The sequence below is a fragment of the Rhipicephalus microplus genome, chromosome X, assembly GCF_043290135.1.
Source record: "Rhipicephalus microplus isolate Deutch F79 chromosome X, USDA_Rmic, whole genome shotgun sequence".
NCBI classification, from domain to species: Eukaryota; Metazoa; Arthropoda; class Arachnida; order Ixodida; family Ixodidae; genus Rhipicephalus; species Rhipicephalus microplus.
This window is the reverse complement of record NC_134710.1, coordinates 330075525-330094260: the sequence shown is the minus strand read 5'-3', so window position 1 is coordinate 330094260 and position 18736 is coordinate 330075525. Positions and strand designations below refer to the sequence as shown.

Sequence of the window (18736 nt, the reverse complement as noted above, 5' to 3'; positions counted from 1 at the left end):
TGGCGTGAAAAGTTGAAAACTCAGTAACACCGTACACGGCGACAGAGACCGAGCATGTTATATTTAATCCGGAACAAGAGACGCGCAAGAGAACCTCTTGGTTTTGCTAAGGGGTCACCGGATTTACGGAGAAAAAAGGAGGTTAACACCGAAGGAAAAACATATAAATCACAAGTGCGAAAGCGAATTGTCCGCCTGCGTGGAGTGGTGGCTATAGGGTTACGGTGTTCAGCTGCATACTGACCCAAAGGTCACGGGTTCGATCCCGGCTGTGGTGGTCGCATTTCGGCGGAGGCGAAACGGTAGAAGTGCGTGTACTGTGCGATGTCGGTGCAGGTTAAAGAACACCGGGCGGTCAAAATTTCCGGAGCCATTCATTATACGGTGTATTTCATAATGACATTGTGGTTGGCTTTGGGACGTAAAACCCCGGATATTCTATTAATCAACTTTATTTTAGGGGCGAAGCTCCTTAGGGCGTGGGCTGTGCGTCCCCTGTATGTAGCCACCTCTAGTTTAGTTCTTGCAGGGTTCACTAGATGGCGGTACCCTCCCCTGTATGTAGCCACCTCTAGTTTAGTTCTTGCAGTGTTCACTAGATGGCGGTACCGTCTCCTGTATGTAGCCACCTCTCGTTTAGTTCTTGTAGTGTTTACTAGGTGGTGGTACTTGTAGCTGATGACGAAAAGATGCAAGATGTTATAAACTAGAAAGCGGTACTTGTAGTTGATGAAAGACGCGAGATCTTATAAAATAGGAATGATGTCACATATGGCGCGTGTCATTGGTTGAAGGCAATCGTTCGATTTAGTGCGGCGACGTACGCTAGGGGGAGCGATGTAATAAAATCGAGTGGGCAAAATGTACAGAGAATGCATGGTTTACCAGGTTTACCTCCGGAGCTTCGCCCACTCATCATCATTCACTTCGTGGATATGGCGGCACTTTTTGTCTATATCTCACAGAAACAAAGGAGCGGTGAATATTAGCTGTCTTCCGACAGCTTGACGAGCACCCGCATGGTTTCACGAGAGTGGCACAGCGACAATTACATTTACCCGTGTGCTCAGATTTGGGTGCACGTCAAAGAACCCCCGGTGGTCGAAATTACCGGAGCCCTCCACTGTGGCGTCCCTCATAATCTTATGGTGGTTTTGAGAAGTCAAACCCCTCATATCAATCGAAGGAGTTTATCACTTTCACAAATCGACTGTGGCAATTTTTTTTAGATCTGTCAAGGTACGCCCGTTTGTCAGCGCGCGTCATGATCTTGAGCACTTTTTTTTTTCACCGAACACGTGGTTTACGTTAAGTGCATCGCGAACAAAGGAACGGGTTCGTCCGGGCTTTCCGCGGTAACTAGGTGGCCCACGAAGCTCAAATCAGCCAAACATAGAAATTCGAGGCCCTGAACGAAGTGAAACCGAAACTTCGCACATCGGGAGCGCAGGAAATAGTCTTATTACGTCAGACCAGAAGTAGCTCAACACTCAAAAAAATATTTAGTAAAAAGGGCGTCTTTTTGTCCTACAGCAATGATAGTTATATACCGTGCTTTGTTTTCCTTAAACTATGGCAGCGTGCGCGGCCAATGCCACCTAGAAAAAAACTTTGTCAGGCCTGCTCACTGCTGCTGTGACGTCACTAATTTTGCCCGAGTGAGCGCGCGTACGGGAGGCTGTGCCCCACCGTCTCTTTACATGCTTTACATCTCTTTTCTGCCTTTCGCGCCAAAAAAGGCGCTGGTTCAAGTACTGTGTTACGCATGAAAGCGCTTGGAGGTTTATCTGTTAGACATTTCTTCCTGGAAAAAAAGTCACATAATGTGCACTATCCAACGTGTGTTCGACCTATAAGAGCAAAATTTTATGGACCACCAAAGTGACGAAATAAATGAGGTAAATTTTATTCATTCTTTATTTACACGCACGCACACAAACACACACTATCTAGAACATGCAGAGTACTATTTCTATTAATTTGCGAATTTTCTGCAGTTTTATACCCTTCCGATCATCTGTCTTTATAGACACGTAGTTATTGAGCAGAATGTGTGCTGTTGCCCCAAGTATGTTATTCAGCACATTATCAGGGCGATTACCAGTGTAATAGAAAACAGAAGCTTTCGTTTCACAAACGGCTCTTGTGACAGACACAAGGAGTGGCGTTTTCTCTTTTTCTCTGGCACCTCTCGCAGTGGTGCGTACAACTTAGGGCCTGAGAAAAATGTTAATACTGTGTCTAGATTAAACCGCGTAGCCCCCGTGGGTGCTTCTTCGGCACTGCCGGTTCTTTGATCTGTATATTTGGTAGTGGTTTTTTAATATTCTAGCTTGAAGTAGGACTCGCACACCTGAAAACCATTTGAGAAAGCGCGTTACCGTAAGTCTCTACACGCATCTAAATTTCAAGGAAATATAATAGGCTAAGGTGTTGGCAAGACTGGTGCAAAATTATAATACCGCGATGAAGTAGTCGGAACACCGGCAAGAAAATGCTATGCACAAACCCGCTAAGCAATGCAACAGCATTCCTTCCATTTTTCTCAACCAGGTAAACAGACGTAATACCCCAGACAACACAGAGGCATCCTTTGGATTTCCCTAGGATGTGCTGCTTAGGATGTGTGGGAACTTTTAAGGATGTCCCAGATATTTCCCGGAAACCTCCATGAAGGCTCCAAAATGAGACAAAAAACGAGATTCTTGGGACATCCTGCTCTTCGGACATCTTGGATCATAAACGGATTATATTTGGACGTTACACATTCCACTGTATCCAGAATTTACCAGTACATGCAGCATTTCAGTTCAGTTCAGTTCAGTTTATTACCCTAAAGCCCCCCCACCCTTTCTAGGAGGGGCATTAGATAAGGGGTGGGGTCAATAATACCGTCTTGAAAAGCAGATGATGAGGCGATGTCCCGGGGGAGGCCGTTCCAGTCCGTGGCTGCTCGAAAAAAGAACGAGGCAGAAAAAGCAGTGATTCGCGATGATGGGCGGGAAACCTGAAATGAATGACTGGTTCGATGAGATATGCGTGCTGTGGCTACTATATAGGGTGGCTGATTGAGTGAAGAATGAAATAATTTATTTGGGATAAAGCACGAGAGTTGCAGTGCGGTGGCGCAAAGAAAGGGGTGGCAGTCCAGATTTCGCTTTTAAAGATGTACTACTGATATCGTATGAGTAAGATGAGTGAATGAATCTGGCAGCACGGCTTTGTACCGCTTCTGATGCTTTTATTAAATACGCTTGATGTGGGCTCCATATGGCAGATGCATATTCTAATTTCGGTCTGTTTAAAGATTTGTACGCAAGTAATTTTACATGTACGGGGGCTAGGCGGAGATGGCGTTTGAGAAAACCAAGTGCTTTATTAGATGCTGAAACTACATTAACGATCTGGGTACGCCATGATAAATATAAGACAAGGTTGTTCCAAGATATTTATAAGATGGTACTAGTTCAGTTGCGGTGTTAACGATGGAATACTGGAAGCGGTATGGGCTGTGGCGACGAGAAAAGGACACAAGTTTACATTTAGAAGGATTAAGGGTCATTAACCATGTGTTACACCAATTAAGCACGTTGTTAAGATTGGTTTGGAGATACAGGGGATCATACTGGTTACTGATAGTGTGATAAATGGCACAGTCGTCCGCGAACATGCGAATGCTGCAGGATACATAGTCGGGCAAGTCGTTAATATATATTAAGAAAAGAAGGGAACCAAGGACAGATCCTTGGGGAACGCCGGATGTGACTGGGAGAAAGTTAGATGGGTGGCCATTAACAAAGACTGACTCAGAACGGTTAGTGAGAAAATGTTCAATCCAACGAAGAATGTTAAGGTCTAGGTGCAGGTGTGAAAGTTTTAGCAAAAGGCGGTGGTGAGGAACTTTATCGAACGCTTTCGCATAGTCTAGAAAAATTACACCAGTCTGCATGTTACGGTCTAGGTTAGTGTGCAAGTCGTGAAGAAAGAGCGCTAATTGTGTTTCGCAGGAGTGACCTTTACGAAATCCGTGTTGTGATCGATTAAAAAAATTACATGAGTCCAAGAAACTTGCTATTTGAGAGTAAATGACGTGTTCCATGATTTTACAGGGTACACTATAGTTAATGAAATGGGGTGGTAGTTCAAGGGTGAGTCTCTGTTACCTGATTTGTACACTGGAACGACCTTCCCCGTTTTCCAGTCATCTGGAATGATTCCTGAGGCGAGTGACTGTGAAAAAATCAAAGATAAATAGGTGGCACAAATTGATTTACCATTCTTCAGTAGCTTAGAATTAATTGAGTCCATACCGGCTAATGATGAAAGCTGCATGTTATCGATTACGGACGCAATGCCTTCTTCGAAAAACGAGATAGTTGGCATGAATGCTTCGATGTTAACTGATGGTGACTGTGAAGGTGCGTCAAGTTCTTGAGTAAAGACAGATGCGAATGCGGTGTTAAATATTTCCCCACCTTCATGGTCTGTCACTGGTTCATGCGCGTCGTTAGTCAGTGTGATGTCTAGAGTCTGCTTTGGATTGAAAAGTTGCCAAAGTTTCCTGGGGTTGCTGGTTAGTAGCTTTGGTAAGTCATCGTGATAAAATGTATGCTTGGCGTTCCGGATCTCAACTAGATATGATTTTTCAACTTCGAAGTATTTATTCCAGTCACTCCGCGTGTGACGGCGTTTGGACGAACGGAAGAGCCGTTTCTTTTTATTTTCCAGCCGTTTCAAACGTACAGAAAACCATGGCTTATTGTGATTAGTACGAAAGGTAACCCTCGGAATGAACATATTAGTGAGCACACTTAATTTATTTTTGAATATTGACCAGTTTTTATGTTCTGTGCGAGTGGGAAACACTGATTTGTACTCAGAAAAAAAAAGGTGTTAAGGTCTTCAGTTATTGCATCGTAGTTTCCCCGGTCGTAAAGGCATATTGTTTTTGCGGATGTGTACTTTGGAGCAGAACTGAATAAAAATAGGGCATGTATGATTTTATGGTCGCTGATTTCTGGAAGATAACTGATAGATGAAAGGTTCTCAGGACTGTTAGTTAGTATTAGGTCTAGGATGTTTGCTGTTTCTTGCGTAACGCGTGTTGGTTACGAGACTGACTCAGGTTAAAATTAAGCATACGTCAAAGAAGTTTTTAGCCTCTGCATGACATAATAATGAGGAAATGCCTAGGTTATGTCATTCGATGTTCGGGTAATTGAAGTCACCAAAGAGAAGGATGCGAGCATTGGGGAAAGTGGCAACAAGTCGCCTTAGGCTATTGTTTAGGTGCCTACAGACGTCTAGATTAGTATGCGGTGGCCTATAACAAACGCCAAGAAGTACTCTTAGGGGAGGAGCGTGACAAATGAGCCATAATGATTCAATGTCGGATGTGATGTGTACAACGGAACATAATATACCTTGGTGAATTGCGACCAGAACACCACCCCCTCGAGTACACTTTCGGTCGCTACGATACACGTGAAATTCGGGTAAGTCAGTCAGAATTTCAGCGTCCAAAACGTTATCGTTGAGCCAAGTTTCAGTTAGTAGTATATATTGCTTCCGGATGACAAAACAATGTTCGATAAGAGTTCGCGCTTTGGAAGGAAACTGCAGATGTTAGTAAATATCACGGAAAATGAGAGTGGTTTGGCAAGTGCCGGGCGTTGTCAGTTTAAAGGTACATGGTGACAGGACGACTGCTATGTGATTTCTTTAACTGTGCTAGACAATTCATCAAAAATATAACGTTTCGGACCGATGTGCAGGGTTTTATACAGCAAGGAGAACTTAGCAGATTTAACCTTGGCAAATGCTTTATTAATTGTTTTCGCGCGTGTCGAACGGAGAGCGAAAAGTCCTCTCCAATGCTAAAGTTGGTATTTCTTAATTTCCAGCCATTTGATAGGATTGAGTCCTTTGTTTTTGTAACATGCGAATTTTATGATTATGGGACAATTTCTACCGAACGAATGACGACCAAGGCGATGAGCTCTTTCGAAGTCATGAGGTCCTACGGTTATTCCTAGACTATTATGGCAGAAATCGATAATTATTTTTTCGGAATCGCTCCATGTCTCGCTGTCAGTAGGGTCGGAGATGCCATAAAAGATGAGGTTATTTCGACGTGATCAATTTTCCGCGTCGTCTAGGCGGTCTTCCAACTCCTCGATCTTGCGAGACATGCTGCTTGTGTCTGCCCGCATCTTTTCGAGGTCGTTTCGGATAGGAATAAGGGCTTGGTAGTGTGCTTCTAGGTCGGTCATCCGTTTGCTTAAATCCGTTATTGTTCTATCAGTAGTGTTTAGCTGATATTTGAGGCTCTGTACTTCGGTAATTACTTTGGATTGGCCTGCGGCTGTTTTCTGAAGTTCTGTCAACACGGCATCGTTTCTGCCAGGGCCAGAGTTAGTTTCCACATCTCCTGACAACATCAACAAGGAATGAATAACGGAAACCAATTCGGCGGCAATGGCGAGACAGCACCGTGGGCTCGGCAACTGCATCAAGACGTAATTGCTAGTTTTTTGTTTTTTTTTTTGCAAACAGCGCGTAGGATTTACTAACCTGCATCGCAAAGATTAGCGGGTTAGTTGGCTGCGTTGAGGTGCAGTCGCAGAGCCCACGGGGCGGTGCCGGCGGCGGATCCGCTTTTATATGCAGCGGAGCTGTTGAGGTCGATGATGATGTGGCCGTCCACAATGCTTTGGCCTCCGGCAGCCACTGCTCCCCTGGCGGCACGGTCATCCCGGGTCGACTGTTGACGAGCGACAGGTGGTAGCATCCCGACGCTGCTGCGAAGCACGGCAGTGCGCTCCCCGATGACGCACCGGCAAAGATGCGCACCGAGGTCAGCAGTAGCTGGCTGGTGATCATACGGAAGATCGTCTGCATCGCAAAGATTAGCGGGTTAGATGGCTGCGTTGAGGTGCAGTCACAGAGCCCACTATTTGAAGGACGCATGCTAGTTAGTAGCAAGAACTGTCTTTTTGAAAGTCTTGCATTTCTTTACATGTTTTAATACCCCTCGATGTACTGTTCGAGCGATGCAATGCACTACTGCTTTTCCACGTGACTTTAGGCTTATAACACGTTCAGTGGTTCTGTTGTCTTCCTCTTTGCTTGTAATTTTCCAAATTTTGAAAACACTGCTCCATTATGTTTTCGCCTGCTTATTTGTTATGTGTATATTCATGAAGGGTTGCGCAAGTTCTATATATATGTACAGGTGCGTTAAATATGATCGCTGAAAATGTACGCTAACTGATGAAGCAACGTGCATATATATGTGAGAACATCAGTAAGTAGATTAATTTAAACCGCGTGGGATGATATATACCATGTCCATTAAACATCCCATAAGAGGACATGAGTGGGTGGATGCATGCAGATCTCACGCATGCATCAACTCATTCATGTACTCTTCCGGGATATATAATGGACATCCGTTCGCTGAAGTCTACAGGACATCCATACGACTGCCTTTAATGGATGTGGGACTTACGTACTTGTTTGGGGCATCCTTAGGACTTTTTTATGTTGTCTGGGACAAGTCCGCTGCGCTAATCGCCAATAGCAGAATGTTTACCGACTCCTGAAGGAAAAGCGCTTGTTCTGAAAACGTACAGGCTGCCACACGCGTTTATTATTTTGATGCCAGGGCTTGCGCTAAATAGTCGGAAGCACACATGAGACATGATTTTAGAGCAAGAATTGAACATGGTGGGGACGGTGCCATTGGAACTTAATACTTAGTACGGACACACGTACGTACCTTATGGGTCACGAAGAAAACGGATGTCGACGTCAGCTTGACGAACGACACGCTCCCATTCCGTTCGTTCATTGGGTTGTAGGAAACCAGAACACTCGCAGCTTCGGTCCTTTCGCTGCGATGATTCACCACGCAGCATCACCCAACCGTTCAGATTTGCAGTCGTAGATTGCGAATACCCGTTGCACGAAGCGCATCACATATTCATACTGCAGTTCACTGTCACAGAAAAGCACGGGCTCCTCGAGTCACCGACCAGCACGCCACGAAAACATTCGTCAGGCTTGGCAACCTATGTCTGTAGAGCGACGAGAGCAATCGTAGGCACGTCTGAGCAGCGAAACACAGCGGTCTAAAAAAGGAGTGAAGTTAGAGCCCACGACAGATACAGTGAGCAGGCTTGAAAGTATTTAGGTGGCATTGGCCCAACATGCGCGTTATCAGCGTGACACAGCATTCCTGAAAGAAAAGTGGCCAGCGCCCAGTTTTCAAGAGAGGAAGCGCAAGCAAGCCGGATGATGATTATCGTTGTAAGACAAAAGTCACAGCTTTGCCGCAAAGGCGAAGCAATGAATGCGATAACAACAAATTGGAAGGTCACGTGCAGAATGACAAGCAGATCAAAACATGCCCCGCGTTTCTATCACACAAATGACGCACGAAACGTACTCACAGGTACAGGTGAACGCGAATAAGCGTCTCAGCTGTTACTTCGCTGTGTCTGAAAAGCGCGCCCTTTTCGCCAACGGAGGCTGTGCAACGATCGCAGTGACTTTTTGCACCCCTAACTACAACGTAATAGTTCCTGTGAAATCCCCACGCCGGCCAAGACCTATGATCCTCCCCATCGGACATAAGGGCGCACGGGAAATCGTCCACTCCTTTCCTCTCCGCGGGCCAAAGTACGCATGAAAGGTTGGAGCTGCCAGGCGCTCATTGTGCCATCTTGCTGATAATGCTGAAAACACGATAGTTCCTCTGCCCTCCCCCTGAGATGCCCGCCAACAGTGGTGGTAGATATAAATAGCTTGCCGTTTGAACGTTGGAGGAGGTACCACTCAGCGGCCCAGTGGTCAACGCGGAGGTCCCACGATCGATCGCGCGTGCCGAAGTCTTTTTTCCTGGATTTTTTTAAAGACCATAGTCTTTTTTGGGGACTTTCGACGCAAAAATTTTGGTCTGTCTGTCTTTACATTTGTCTGTTTGTCCACTCTTAACGGCACCGGGTACTTGAAACGGCCGACCCCATCCGCAGCGCCCACCAAAGTTGCTCAAGATTCAGCGTTCATACTTGTGCAATTGTCAATTAATAAGCAATTATTGCGCAAGTCTGGAGCACCATAACAACATGTATATATTCTGTATGTGCATCTTCTACTAGAAAATGCATACATAAGTAATTTTAAGGACCGTAGCGCTTATCACGCAGCGCTGACCACGCAACGCTTGCACGAAAAGGTGAGTGTTTCCAACGCTTTGCTAAGACGCGATGGTGGTGGCACCTACCCGTCGCCCTGCGTTTCTCACCTTATCACGTCGGAGACGGGCGCGCACACCCGCCTCAGAGCCACGTGCTTCGTTTTGCAAGAAGACTGCCAGGTGGCGCTCATGTCTCACGTGTGACGTGACTTGATGTGCTCGTTCGCCTCCGCTGCACGCTCGAGGCACTCTAACGCAGCGCCTTAAAAATACCGTACACAGATTTTCTTGCGCAGAACATCAAATTAATTGTTCACTCTCTCCACACGCAAGACTATCGTCTTTCGGGGACATTTGCAGATTACATGCAGATACGGGGCCAATTTTTTTCGTTCTTGCGTTTTCATATATATATAGATACGCATACAAATACGGTGCATGATATCGGCACCGACGGGGAAATCCAGCCGAGAGTGTCCATATAATAAAAAGACACCCTTTTTACGCAATCATTTTTAGAGCGAAAAGTGACCATTTCGAAAAAACAAAAGGTGCGTTGCAGCAGATTGTGGTCTACAATAACGCCAAGAAGTCCTAGATATCAAAGTGGTCCGCTTCTTTGCGTTTGGTTGTAATGCTTATCGGTTTCTCGCCGTAACCAATAAAACCACAATTTCTTCTCTTTCTGTCACTGTACAATTTAAAGGAGCCCTGAAACATTTTTTAGGATGGTTCAGAAAACGCTTCCCATCGGTAGTCGAGGCTTTTTTAGAACGCGCGAGCCAAGCGTTATAGCTCAGCACGCGGCATAGTTTTTACAATAAATTCTCAAAGTCAGCTGAAGATCGCTTTCTTTTCTCTCTATAAACGATGCCACACATCAAAGTCACTGCGCCATATACCCAAACTATAATGGTCATTGACTTATTTGAGCATTGGGAGCTAAACAATTACCGTGGTCACCTCTGGATGCCGTAAAGTGCCCGCGCGCCCTCGCGATCACGCAGAAAGTAAGCGGCACGCTCGAAGAAAATTTACACCATCTCCCTCTAAAGAGAACCATGTGCAGATGCGAAGCAGCGGGCGCTAACGCTTACACCGGCGGCGGCGTTGCACAGGAGAGAAAACTGGGGAGGTACAAAGCATGCTACTGGAACATGCCAATCGCTGCTAATGGGTACTGAGAGACAGACGACTCCGATTGGACACAGAGACCCGCAGTCCACTTTTATTAGTTAACGCGCCCGCTACGAATTGTTATTGTTCAACAACGCACAGGGAAAATCTTCAACCAGCACTGCATTGGATGTCAAGATCCAGTGCCTGTATACGCGGCCAGCGAATGGTTGTGCAGAGGGAGCAGTCGGTGTTTTTATTCCGAAACTCGCGAGCAGACGCTGCCTGCGTCGGCGTTGCGAGGCGAGAGTTAAGGGGAGTGTAGGAGAGGAGGAGGTGCGCATGCGCAATGGGGGTGTAAATTCCGCGGGAAGAGATGCTGAGAGGAGAGAGAAGGGGGAGCATAGGGGGGGTGGAGAGCGTATAGACTAGCAGACGCAGCCTGCGTTGGCGTTGCGAGGAGAGAGACTGGCGGAACGCAGGAGAGAAGGAGAAGGAGTGCACATGTGCACCTGCTTTATATTCACTCTTGAAGGAGAGGAGACCAGAGGAGGAGTGCAGCGCATGCGCCACGAGTACCGCGAATGCAGAAGTAGCGGAAGCGAGAACGCAGGAGAAGCGCTAGCGGGTCGTAGGAGAAAAGTGGAGAAAGCACGGAGGAAGGAAAGTAAGGAGAGGGCATGCCCAGCCGGCGCAGGGCGTAAAAAATGCGGCGGAAATTACGTCGCGCGCGGTCATATTGACTGGGCACAATGGCGGCGTTTTGTTATTGTTGATTTAGTGCGGTGCGGCACCGTTCAGGTGGTCCAGCGGCCGTGTGCGCGTTTTCATGGGCATCGCACCTAACCGTGGCGTACTGCAGGTGTTCGACAGCATCCATTTTTTGTGCCGCATTGTTAGCTATGCAATTTTCCTCCGGTGGTAGTTGTAACCAGGTGTCTGAACTAGAAACCACGGATCGAGCACGCGTATGCGTACTCCGAAATTGCAGCGTCCGTCAAAATTATGCTGAAAAGCCATCATAGAAGACTGTGCTCAAGAATTCGTTCGATGAATGCCTTGCAGGTTAGTGACAGTTATGCGGTGTGGCTTCTTATGACAACGGACGATGCATTCTTCTTTTTTTTTCTCGTCTAGCCCACAGCCTGACCAAAAATTTCACAAAGCCTAAAGAGAAGCACAAAAGGGGGGGAAAGTGATCTGAATAAGCTGTACAAATTTCGTTGCCTGGTTCATCATGCGGCAATGCCCGAAATATCATCTTTATTTTCACAAAGAACACATAAAAAAAAGCTTAACGTGCAACTTGCAGTGTTTATCGTAAACGCTGGCAGTGCAAGAGTACAACAGCCATACGCAGAGATTTCGTCAACCGTATCGCGGCAAGACAGCGTGTTGAAATCCGTTCCGTTGGTTTCGGATAGCTCCGGCGCAAGCGGCGCGTAGGCCACTTGCTTTTTGAGACAGAGAGGGAGTCGCGCCTTCTGCTTCGCATTCATATGTAAACAAGAGAGAAGAATTTGCCTAGTCAATATGGCCGACTTCCGGCTTCATCGCGGCTTCACAACGAGTGACGTCAGGGCCTCTCCTTACCTTTCCTTCCTCCGTGGGAGAAAGTGACGCACAGCTGTTGGAGAGAGGGAAAGAGGAGAGCTACGCATGCGTAGCGTGAGTGCGGACGCCGACGCCGCGCGACATAAACACGGCGTCTAAGAAAGTGTCATACGCGTGCTGACGAATATGGTCGTATACATGCGATCCTTCGCCAGCACGCGATATATACCATCCTCGTCATCAAAGAGATTTAGTTCAGCGCGCGCAACGGCCTTGCGCACGCATCGGGCGAGATATATTAAGACTGCGCATGCGCTGAACCAAGGAGAGATGCGCACGCTATATCTCGGCGCTCACGTTGCGCCCGCTACATGGAGTAAGAATAACTTATCCTTACACCGTGGCCCGCTACAGCCGTTCAGTACCATACTAACCTTACCGGTGGCTGTCTCGCGAGATCTCGACGGCTGCGAGCGTCGACGGCATGGCTAAAAAAGGCTGCGTCGATCGACTACTGCAGTTCATTTCGTTGATGGCGCAGAGCAGCACTCAAATTAAAAGTGCTACCTAAAAGTAGCATATATTCTGTACTCTAGAGTTACTGTATATATGCCGCATTCACTCTAGAAGTACTGCACATGCTACCTAAAGGTAGCATATTAAGTAACTTTAGAGTGAGTGTGGATTTTAGGCCATCTATTATCGTCATCTTTCAGGCCAGAGCTGATCGGAGCGCACAGAGGACAGCTGAAGAATTTCAAATCAGCGCTTAAGGACAAGATGTGTTCATTTTGTCCATGTTTTTTATAACACTATAGTCATAGGAAAATTCAACGTTTTTGCAAATGTAGTCAATAAAGTGCGGATACATTTAAATTTTTTATTTTTATTCTGTTTTTTGGTATTTCAACGACTTTCATTATTTTCACCGTGCATTGAATGTTCACGTTTGTTTGTTGTCATAATAAAGTTACACAAGCCCAATTTTTATGCCCTGTCGGGTGCATATATTAGGAGCTTTTCTGCACTTCTGTCAGTATAAAACATTTGTCTTTTTAGTATGTGGCCAAGTGTTGTGTTCTAGTTCTGTAAGTCCGTAACCTTGCTGGAAACTATTGAACATGTGTATGTTCTTTAGAAGAGTAGAGGTTGGGGCCAGTTCGTGATGCATACTTGAAGAAATGAAGAGCAATGCATGGGACAACAAAAGAGTAGGCACACTTGACAAAATGCTTCGTCCTGCGTGTCTCTTGATTCTTTTGTTGTCCAGTTCGTTGCGGTTGATTTCTTCAAGTATCGGTATGTTAATCTGTTATTCGCTTGAGGTTGTGTCGCACCACGTTAGATGGAAATGTTGATTTTCGGAAATGACGACAATAAAACGAGGCCTAAGACATTTCGTCTTGGGTGCAACTCATTCTGTTGTTTTCTGGTGCATATTCTGCGTGGCTGCTGGGATTACGGTATGCATCGTTGCAAAATGTTTGAATTGAAACGTGCGAAAAACGGCGTAGCACGAGCAATTGGCACATTAACAAAGAAAGCGTCGCGCACATCGCAGCATGCTCAAATAGGTTAGTAAAAAAAAAGAAAAAAATGCGCCCCACGCGTGTGACCACACACACACACACACACACACACACAAAAACTGTGTGTGACAGAGAGGGCTAGGGGATGAGGCGCGCCTGGTATTAGTTTTGCAATGACTACTCACACCGTATGTGCTACCATTAATGTGATTCGAAACTCTGAAGTCTCCCTCACTGGGGTCGCAAATTAATGCTGTGGCGGCTGTATTTTCAATGGAGGCGAAAATACTGTAGTCTCGTGTGCTCAGACTTGGGTGCTCAGATTCGGGTTAAAGAACCCCAGGTGGTCGAAATTTCCGGAGTCCTTCACTACGGCGTCTGTCATAATCGTAAAGTGGTTTTGGGACTTTAAAGCCCCCCATATCATCAGGGGTCGTGAATCAAGGGTCATTTGGCGCTGCCACCATAGAGTAACATAGTATGTTACTCTATGCTGCCACCGCTGTCGTCATCAATTAGGCATCATATGAAAATTACATGGAGTAGCTGACCTCTAGCCTACCCCTCGTGAACCGTTGAACTGAGCCGGTTCACTTAAATGAACTGAGCCGTTCGGAGCCGCTTTGCTGATATCTAGTCCTCACGTACCCTGCACTAAACCATAACTACTCAAGTTTGGCCAACGCTTGCATAATCTTGGCCACCATGGGCATTGTTAATCCGATGTATTTCAATCCAAAGCCAAATGCAGTCGATGCCGGATTCGTCATTTCTGCATGGATATCATCGACATCACGGGTGTGGGGGGCGTGCTGGCTAAGGGGGCACATTTGGCTGATGTTTTTGCGTGTATGCGTTCAAGACAGCAAGCTTAAATGCCACAATGTACGAGGCCTACACTGCGTTCCCAATCATCAAGAAGATGCCATTGAAGGTTGAGTCCGTAGCTGCGCACGGAGACAAGCTGTATTTGGGGACGAAGGACGGTCACCTACTTGTTTACACCGTTGTCGTGAAAGATAGCGCCGACGGTCCGAAGTTCGCTGTCAATCTGGATTTTTCCAACAAAGTTTTCGCCAAGAAGCCGATCACCCAACTTTGCGACATTCCCGAGCTGAACTTGCTCATTAGCTTGTCTGACGGCTCCCTGAGTGTGCATCATCTCAGCCTCGAGCCTAACACACCACCCATCGACTGCCCAGCTTTGGCCAAGTGTAAAGGATGCACATTGTTTGCTGTCAATGTACAGGAGAAGACAACGCTTACGGGTGAAGTCAAAATAACTCTCATGTTGTGCGCGGCTGTGAAGCGCAAGCTTGAACTGTTTTACTGGAAAAACAATACCTTCTGCGAGCACCCGCAAGGCCTGTGCGTTCCCGACACTCCGCGATCTATTGTGTGGTGTGGTGACGAATCTCTTCTCGTAGGGTTTAGATCCGAATACAATATCCTAAAGCTGTGTGGGGAGACGAAACAACTTTTTCCTACAGGAAAGCAACCGGAACCGCTCTGTGTGAAGCTAAAAGAAAATAGCTTTGCTCTCAGTAGAGATGACATGACTATCTTCGTAAATCGCGAAGGTCAGCCAACGCACAAGTATGCAGTTACTTGGTCAGAACCGCCGATTTCTCTCTGTTATGACCACCCGTATCTCTTAAGTGCACAGTCGTTCGGTGTCGAGGTGCGGACAGTGGAACCGCGAGCTCTAATTCAGAAGGTAAACTTCCTGAAACCGAAACTTCTCCGGCTGTGCAAGAAAGGCCAGCTGTACGTTATAGCGCCAAGTGGTGCAGTCTGGTGCGTTCTGCGGACTCGCGTGCAGGACCAAATTCCGCAAGTTCTTAAGGACAAGTGCTTTGAACTGGCTTTGAAGCTAGCTGATCTGTCCGACCAGACTGAAGAGGAACGCAATGCAAGCAAGCGCCACATCCAGAACCTGCATGCTTTCGACCTTTTCTGTAAGAAAAAATTTGAAGAGTCCCTGAACATCTTTATGGATCTTGAAACTGATCCATCACATGTCATAGGCCTTTTCCCAGATCTTTTGCCTGAGGACTATCGTAATTCTATCTCGTACCCTGATAAGGCACCGGATCTCAGAGATAGTGATCTGGAGGCTGGTCTTTATGCACTTGTAGACTACTTGGTTCATGTCAGATGCAAATTGCTTTCATACAACCAACAGGAGCCGGCTCTTACTGGCATAGTGCAAGGCAGCAAGACAGTAAAAAGCAAGAAACAGCTGCTACAGATTATTGACACCACAATGCTCAAGTGCTACCTTGAAACCAACGTGGCATTGGTAGCCTCGCTGCTACGCCTCCCAGACAACTTCTGTCATCTGGACGAGTGTGAGCGCGCCCTCAAGAAGCATCAAAAACTTAGTGAGCTCATCATATTGTATCAGCAGAAGAACCAGCATGAAAAGGCACTTGATTTGCTCATGAGAGAGGCACACAAGGCAGACTCACCCCTGAAAGGCCATGAAAGGACTGTTGGTTACCTCCAGCACTTGGGCAGAAAGCACATGGAGCTCATACTGCGTTACTCATTATGGGTGCTTGAAGAGCACCCGGAGGAAGGTCTCAAGATTTTCGTTGAAGATCAGCAAGAGAAAGAAGGTGAAGCCTTGCCGCGAGATATAGTGCTCGACTTCTTGTCCAAAAAAGCACCCCACCTAGTTATACCTTACCTTAAACACGTCATCCATAAATGGAATGATGATACTGAAATGTTTCACAACACACTCATTCACAAATACATTGAATCTGTGCGGTCTTTGCTTTCTCAGCAACATTCTCTTGTTGGTCCTGGTGAGCCAGGCTCAGTGGGAAAACTGCGTAAAGAATTGGTACATTTTTTGGATGCCTCTGACAGGTACACAGCTGAAAACTTTCCCACACACTTGTTAAGCGATGGGCTGTTTGAAGAGGCAGCTGTCGTGATGGGCAAGCTTGGACGACATAGTGAAGCCCTTGAGGTCTACATATATGTATTAAGGGACCCATCCAAGGCAGAGCAGTATTGTGCATCACAATACAGCCGCAATCCTGAGCGCAATCGAGACGTATTCCTTATACTGCTTCAGATGTACTTGCAGGCTCCTGATGAAGGTTCCAGGGTTCTGGATCTGTGTAGACGTACTGTAGCTAACATTGCAGGGTTGCCGTCTCTCTTAACAATTCCCAAAAGCTGTCGTGAACAAAACTTGAAAGGTGCGCTCAAAATATTAATGGATCACGTGAAAGAAATTGACCCATTGCGTGCCCTCCAAATGATACCTGGGAATGTGCAGGTGGAAGACGTTCGAGATTTTCTCCGAGAGGTGTTAGATGGTTGCACCAAAGAGCTGCATGCGGCTGGTCTGCAGAGGTCACTGCTGTTTGCCGAGCACTTGCAGGTCAAAGAGCGTTGCATACGTGTCAAGTCGCTGAAGATAACGCTAACGGAGCTTGATGTTTGCTATGTGTGTCAAAAGAGGATAGGAAGCAGTGCCTTTGCCAGGTATCCAGATGGTGCAGTAGTTCATTACTCTTGCCGAGAAGGGTACGAGTCAAGGTTGGCATCATGAGGCACTGCCTTAGTGATTAGTCATAGTTGCTCCTAGACCAAGTTTTTAGCATTCGTCAGTGCCCTGTGCCTACAGTTTCTGTGGGAAGTTATGCACTAGTATGTTGTGGTGCTTGTGCGGACTTGTAAAACATGCACAAGCTTGGGAGTGAATGTTTCTGTGATATTTCATGCCTTCTCTGTAATCCTGTGCAAATGTGCCGGTATGGGCCTTGCTACATTTTCATGCTTTATGTAAAACTTGTGTATGGGAACTACAAGGTGCTCAATGTGAACTTTTGTAGAGGCACAAAAGTTCCTGTATGTATTTTAGTTGATAGCTAAAATGACACAAGTTTGCCATGGTTAGTTTTGTTTTATGAGCAGTAGCTAGACTTGACTGAAATGAATAAATTAGAATTACATTGTTGTTTTATGAAAATAGACATGTGCTCATTCACTGTCATTTGTATTAAGGACTTTCTGAAAAGTGTCTTGCCTAAACATAGTGCAATAACAATGATGCAGTGAAGATAACCTTGTTTTATAGCAGAGAATCCAAATAGTTGTAAAGTTTTTGCATATTAATACAGTTGAAAGAAGGAAATGCTGTGCGAGTGTGACTAACATAAAAATTATGTACCCTAGCACAGACATCTGCTTCATGCCATTTTCAAGCACCAAGCAGATGCGTACTCTTCATGTGATGACGAATTATTTCAACATGAAGTAATGTTCAGTGACTTATTTAGCCTGTTTTAACATGTGTATTTTGTTGCATCAAACATTTCAAGGAAGTCTAATTATGTAAGCTTTCCTTTTTCTTTTTAATTTCTCATACATTAAATAGGTGACAGGTGAGAATGAAATGTAGAATAATTTCAGCCAATGATGACAGTGAAAATAGAAAATTGATCCAAAGATTGCATAACATGGACCCTACTCTGTACAGACAGCTTAAAAAGCCAGATGACCTGTAATGCCCTGTCGAAGAATTTTTGTTCATAGTAAAAAAAAGTGCTATTCTTAAATTTATATACCTCTCGCAGCTGCATAGTTTTGTACACTGTACTTTACAAAGTTAGTTTCAGAAAAAAGATGGTGTTGCTTGTACTTGTGTTACTTCTGAGGATGTGATCCTGGTGCAATTTAGGTGTTGGAAACCCTTTTTCATGTTATTTATCAATCCGTCTGGTGTGAACCAGTTGTGCTGCAGTGAATAGGAAATGCTTGCATAGCATGCACTACCTTGTTATGTATGATAATGAGCTCAAATGATAATGTAAGGTAGTGGAAAAGGATAAACACAATTGTATTTATTTTGTGAGCCTCCATGGCATTCCTTATAGCCTTCTGCCACAGTGTTAAAATGTGAAGTTGCTTTCATACATACAAAACACTTCAGCTAACTGTTCACTGCAAGTGTTCTCTTCTTTGACATATGATGTTGCTATTGCAGGCTTAAGTACAGAACATGGCATATGTTGCAGAGGTTTTCAAAGGAACCTGCTTTTTCTGTTCACTGGAGGGCCATTTTATTGCACTCAACTAAACTTGGAATTTTTCTGCATGTTACATTAAAATGAATGGGCATGAAAGCAAATGGGTACTGTCATTTTATTGGCAGTCTTGCTGGAATGAGAAATGCCAGTGGCTGTGGTTGGATGGAAGTGAAGCATTGTGCTAATTTATTCACCGTTAATAGTTGCGTACAATGCCATGTTTTAAGTTGGAGTTTGTGTGGTAGTTCTCACCAAATATTTGTGACAGCTAGGTGGTGTTATGTCGT

General features: G+C 45.6%; 1 protein-coding gene across 1 annotated transcript; it reads left to right on the top strand.

The window, feature by feature from the left end:
* The first annotated feature begins 14160 nt into the window (after positions 1–14160).
* On the top strand, positions 14161–17153 carry Vps39 (vacuolar protein sorting 39). Its single transcript, XM_037413622.2, has one exon. The coding sequence runs from the start codon at positions 14282–14284 to the stop codon at positions 16967–16969; it is 2688 nt and encodes an 895-aa protein (XP_037269519.2). The 5' UTR covers positions 14161–14281; the 3' UTR covers positions 16970–17153.
* Positions 17154–18736: the final 1583 nt, after the last annotated feature.

Bases quoted from the DNA above. Each gene is read 5' to 3' on its own strand.
- Vps39 (XM_037413622.2), top strand. From the start codon at position 14,282: ATGTACGAGGCCTACACTGCGTTCCCAATCATCAAGAAGATGCCATTG.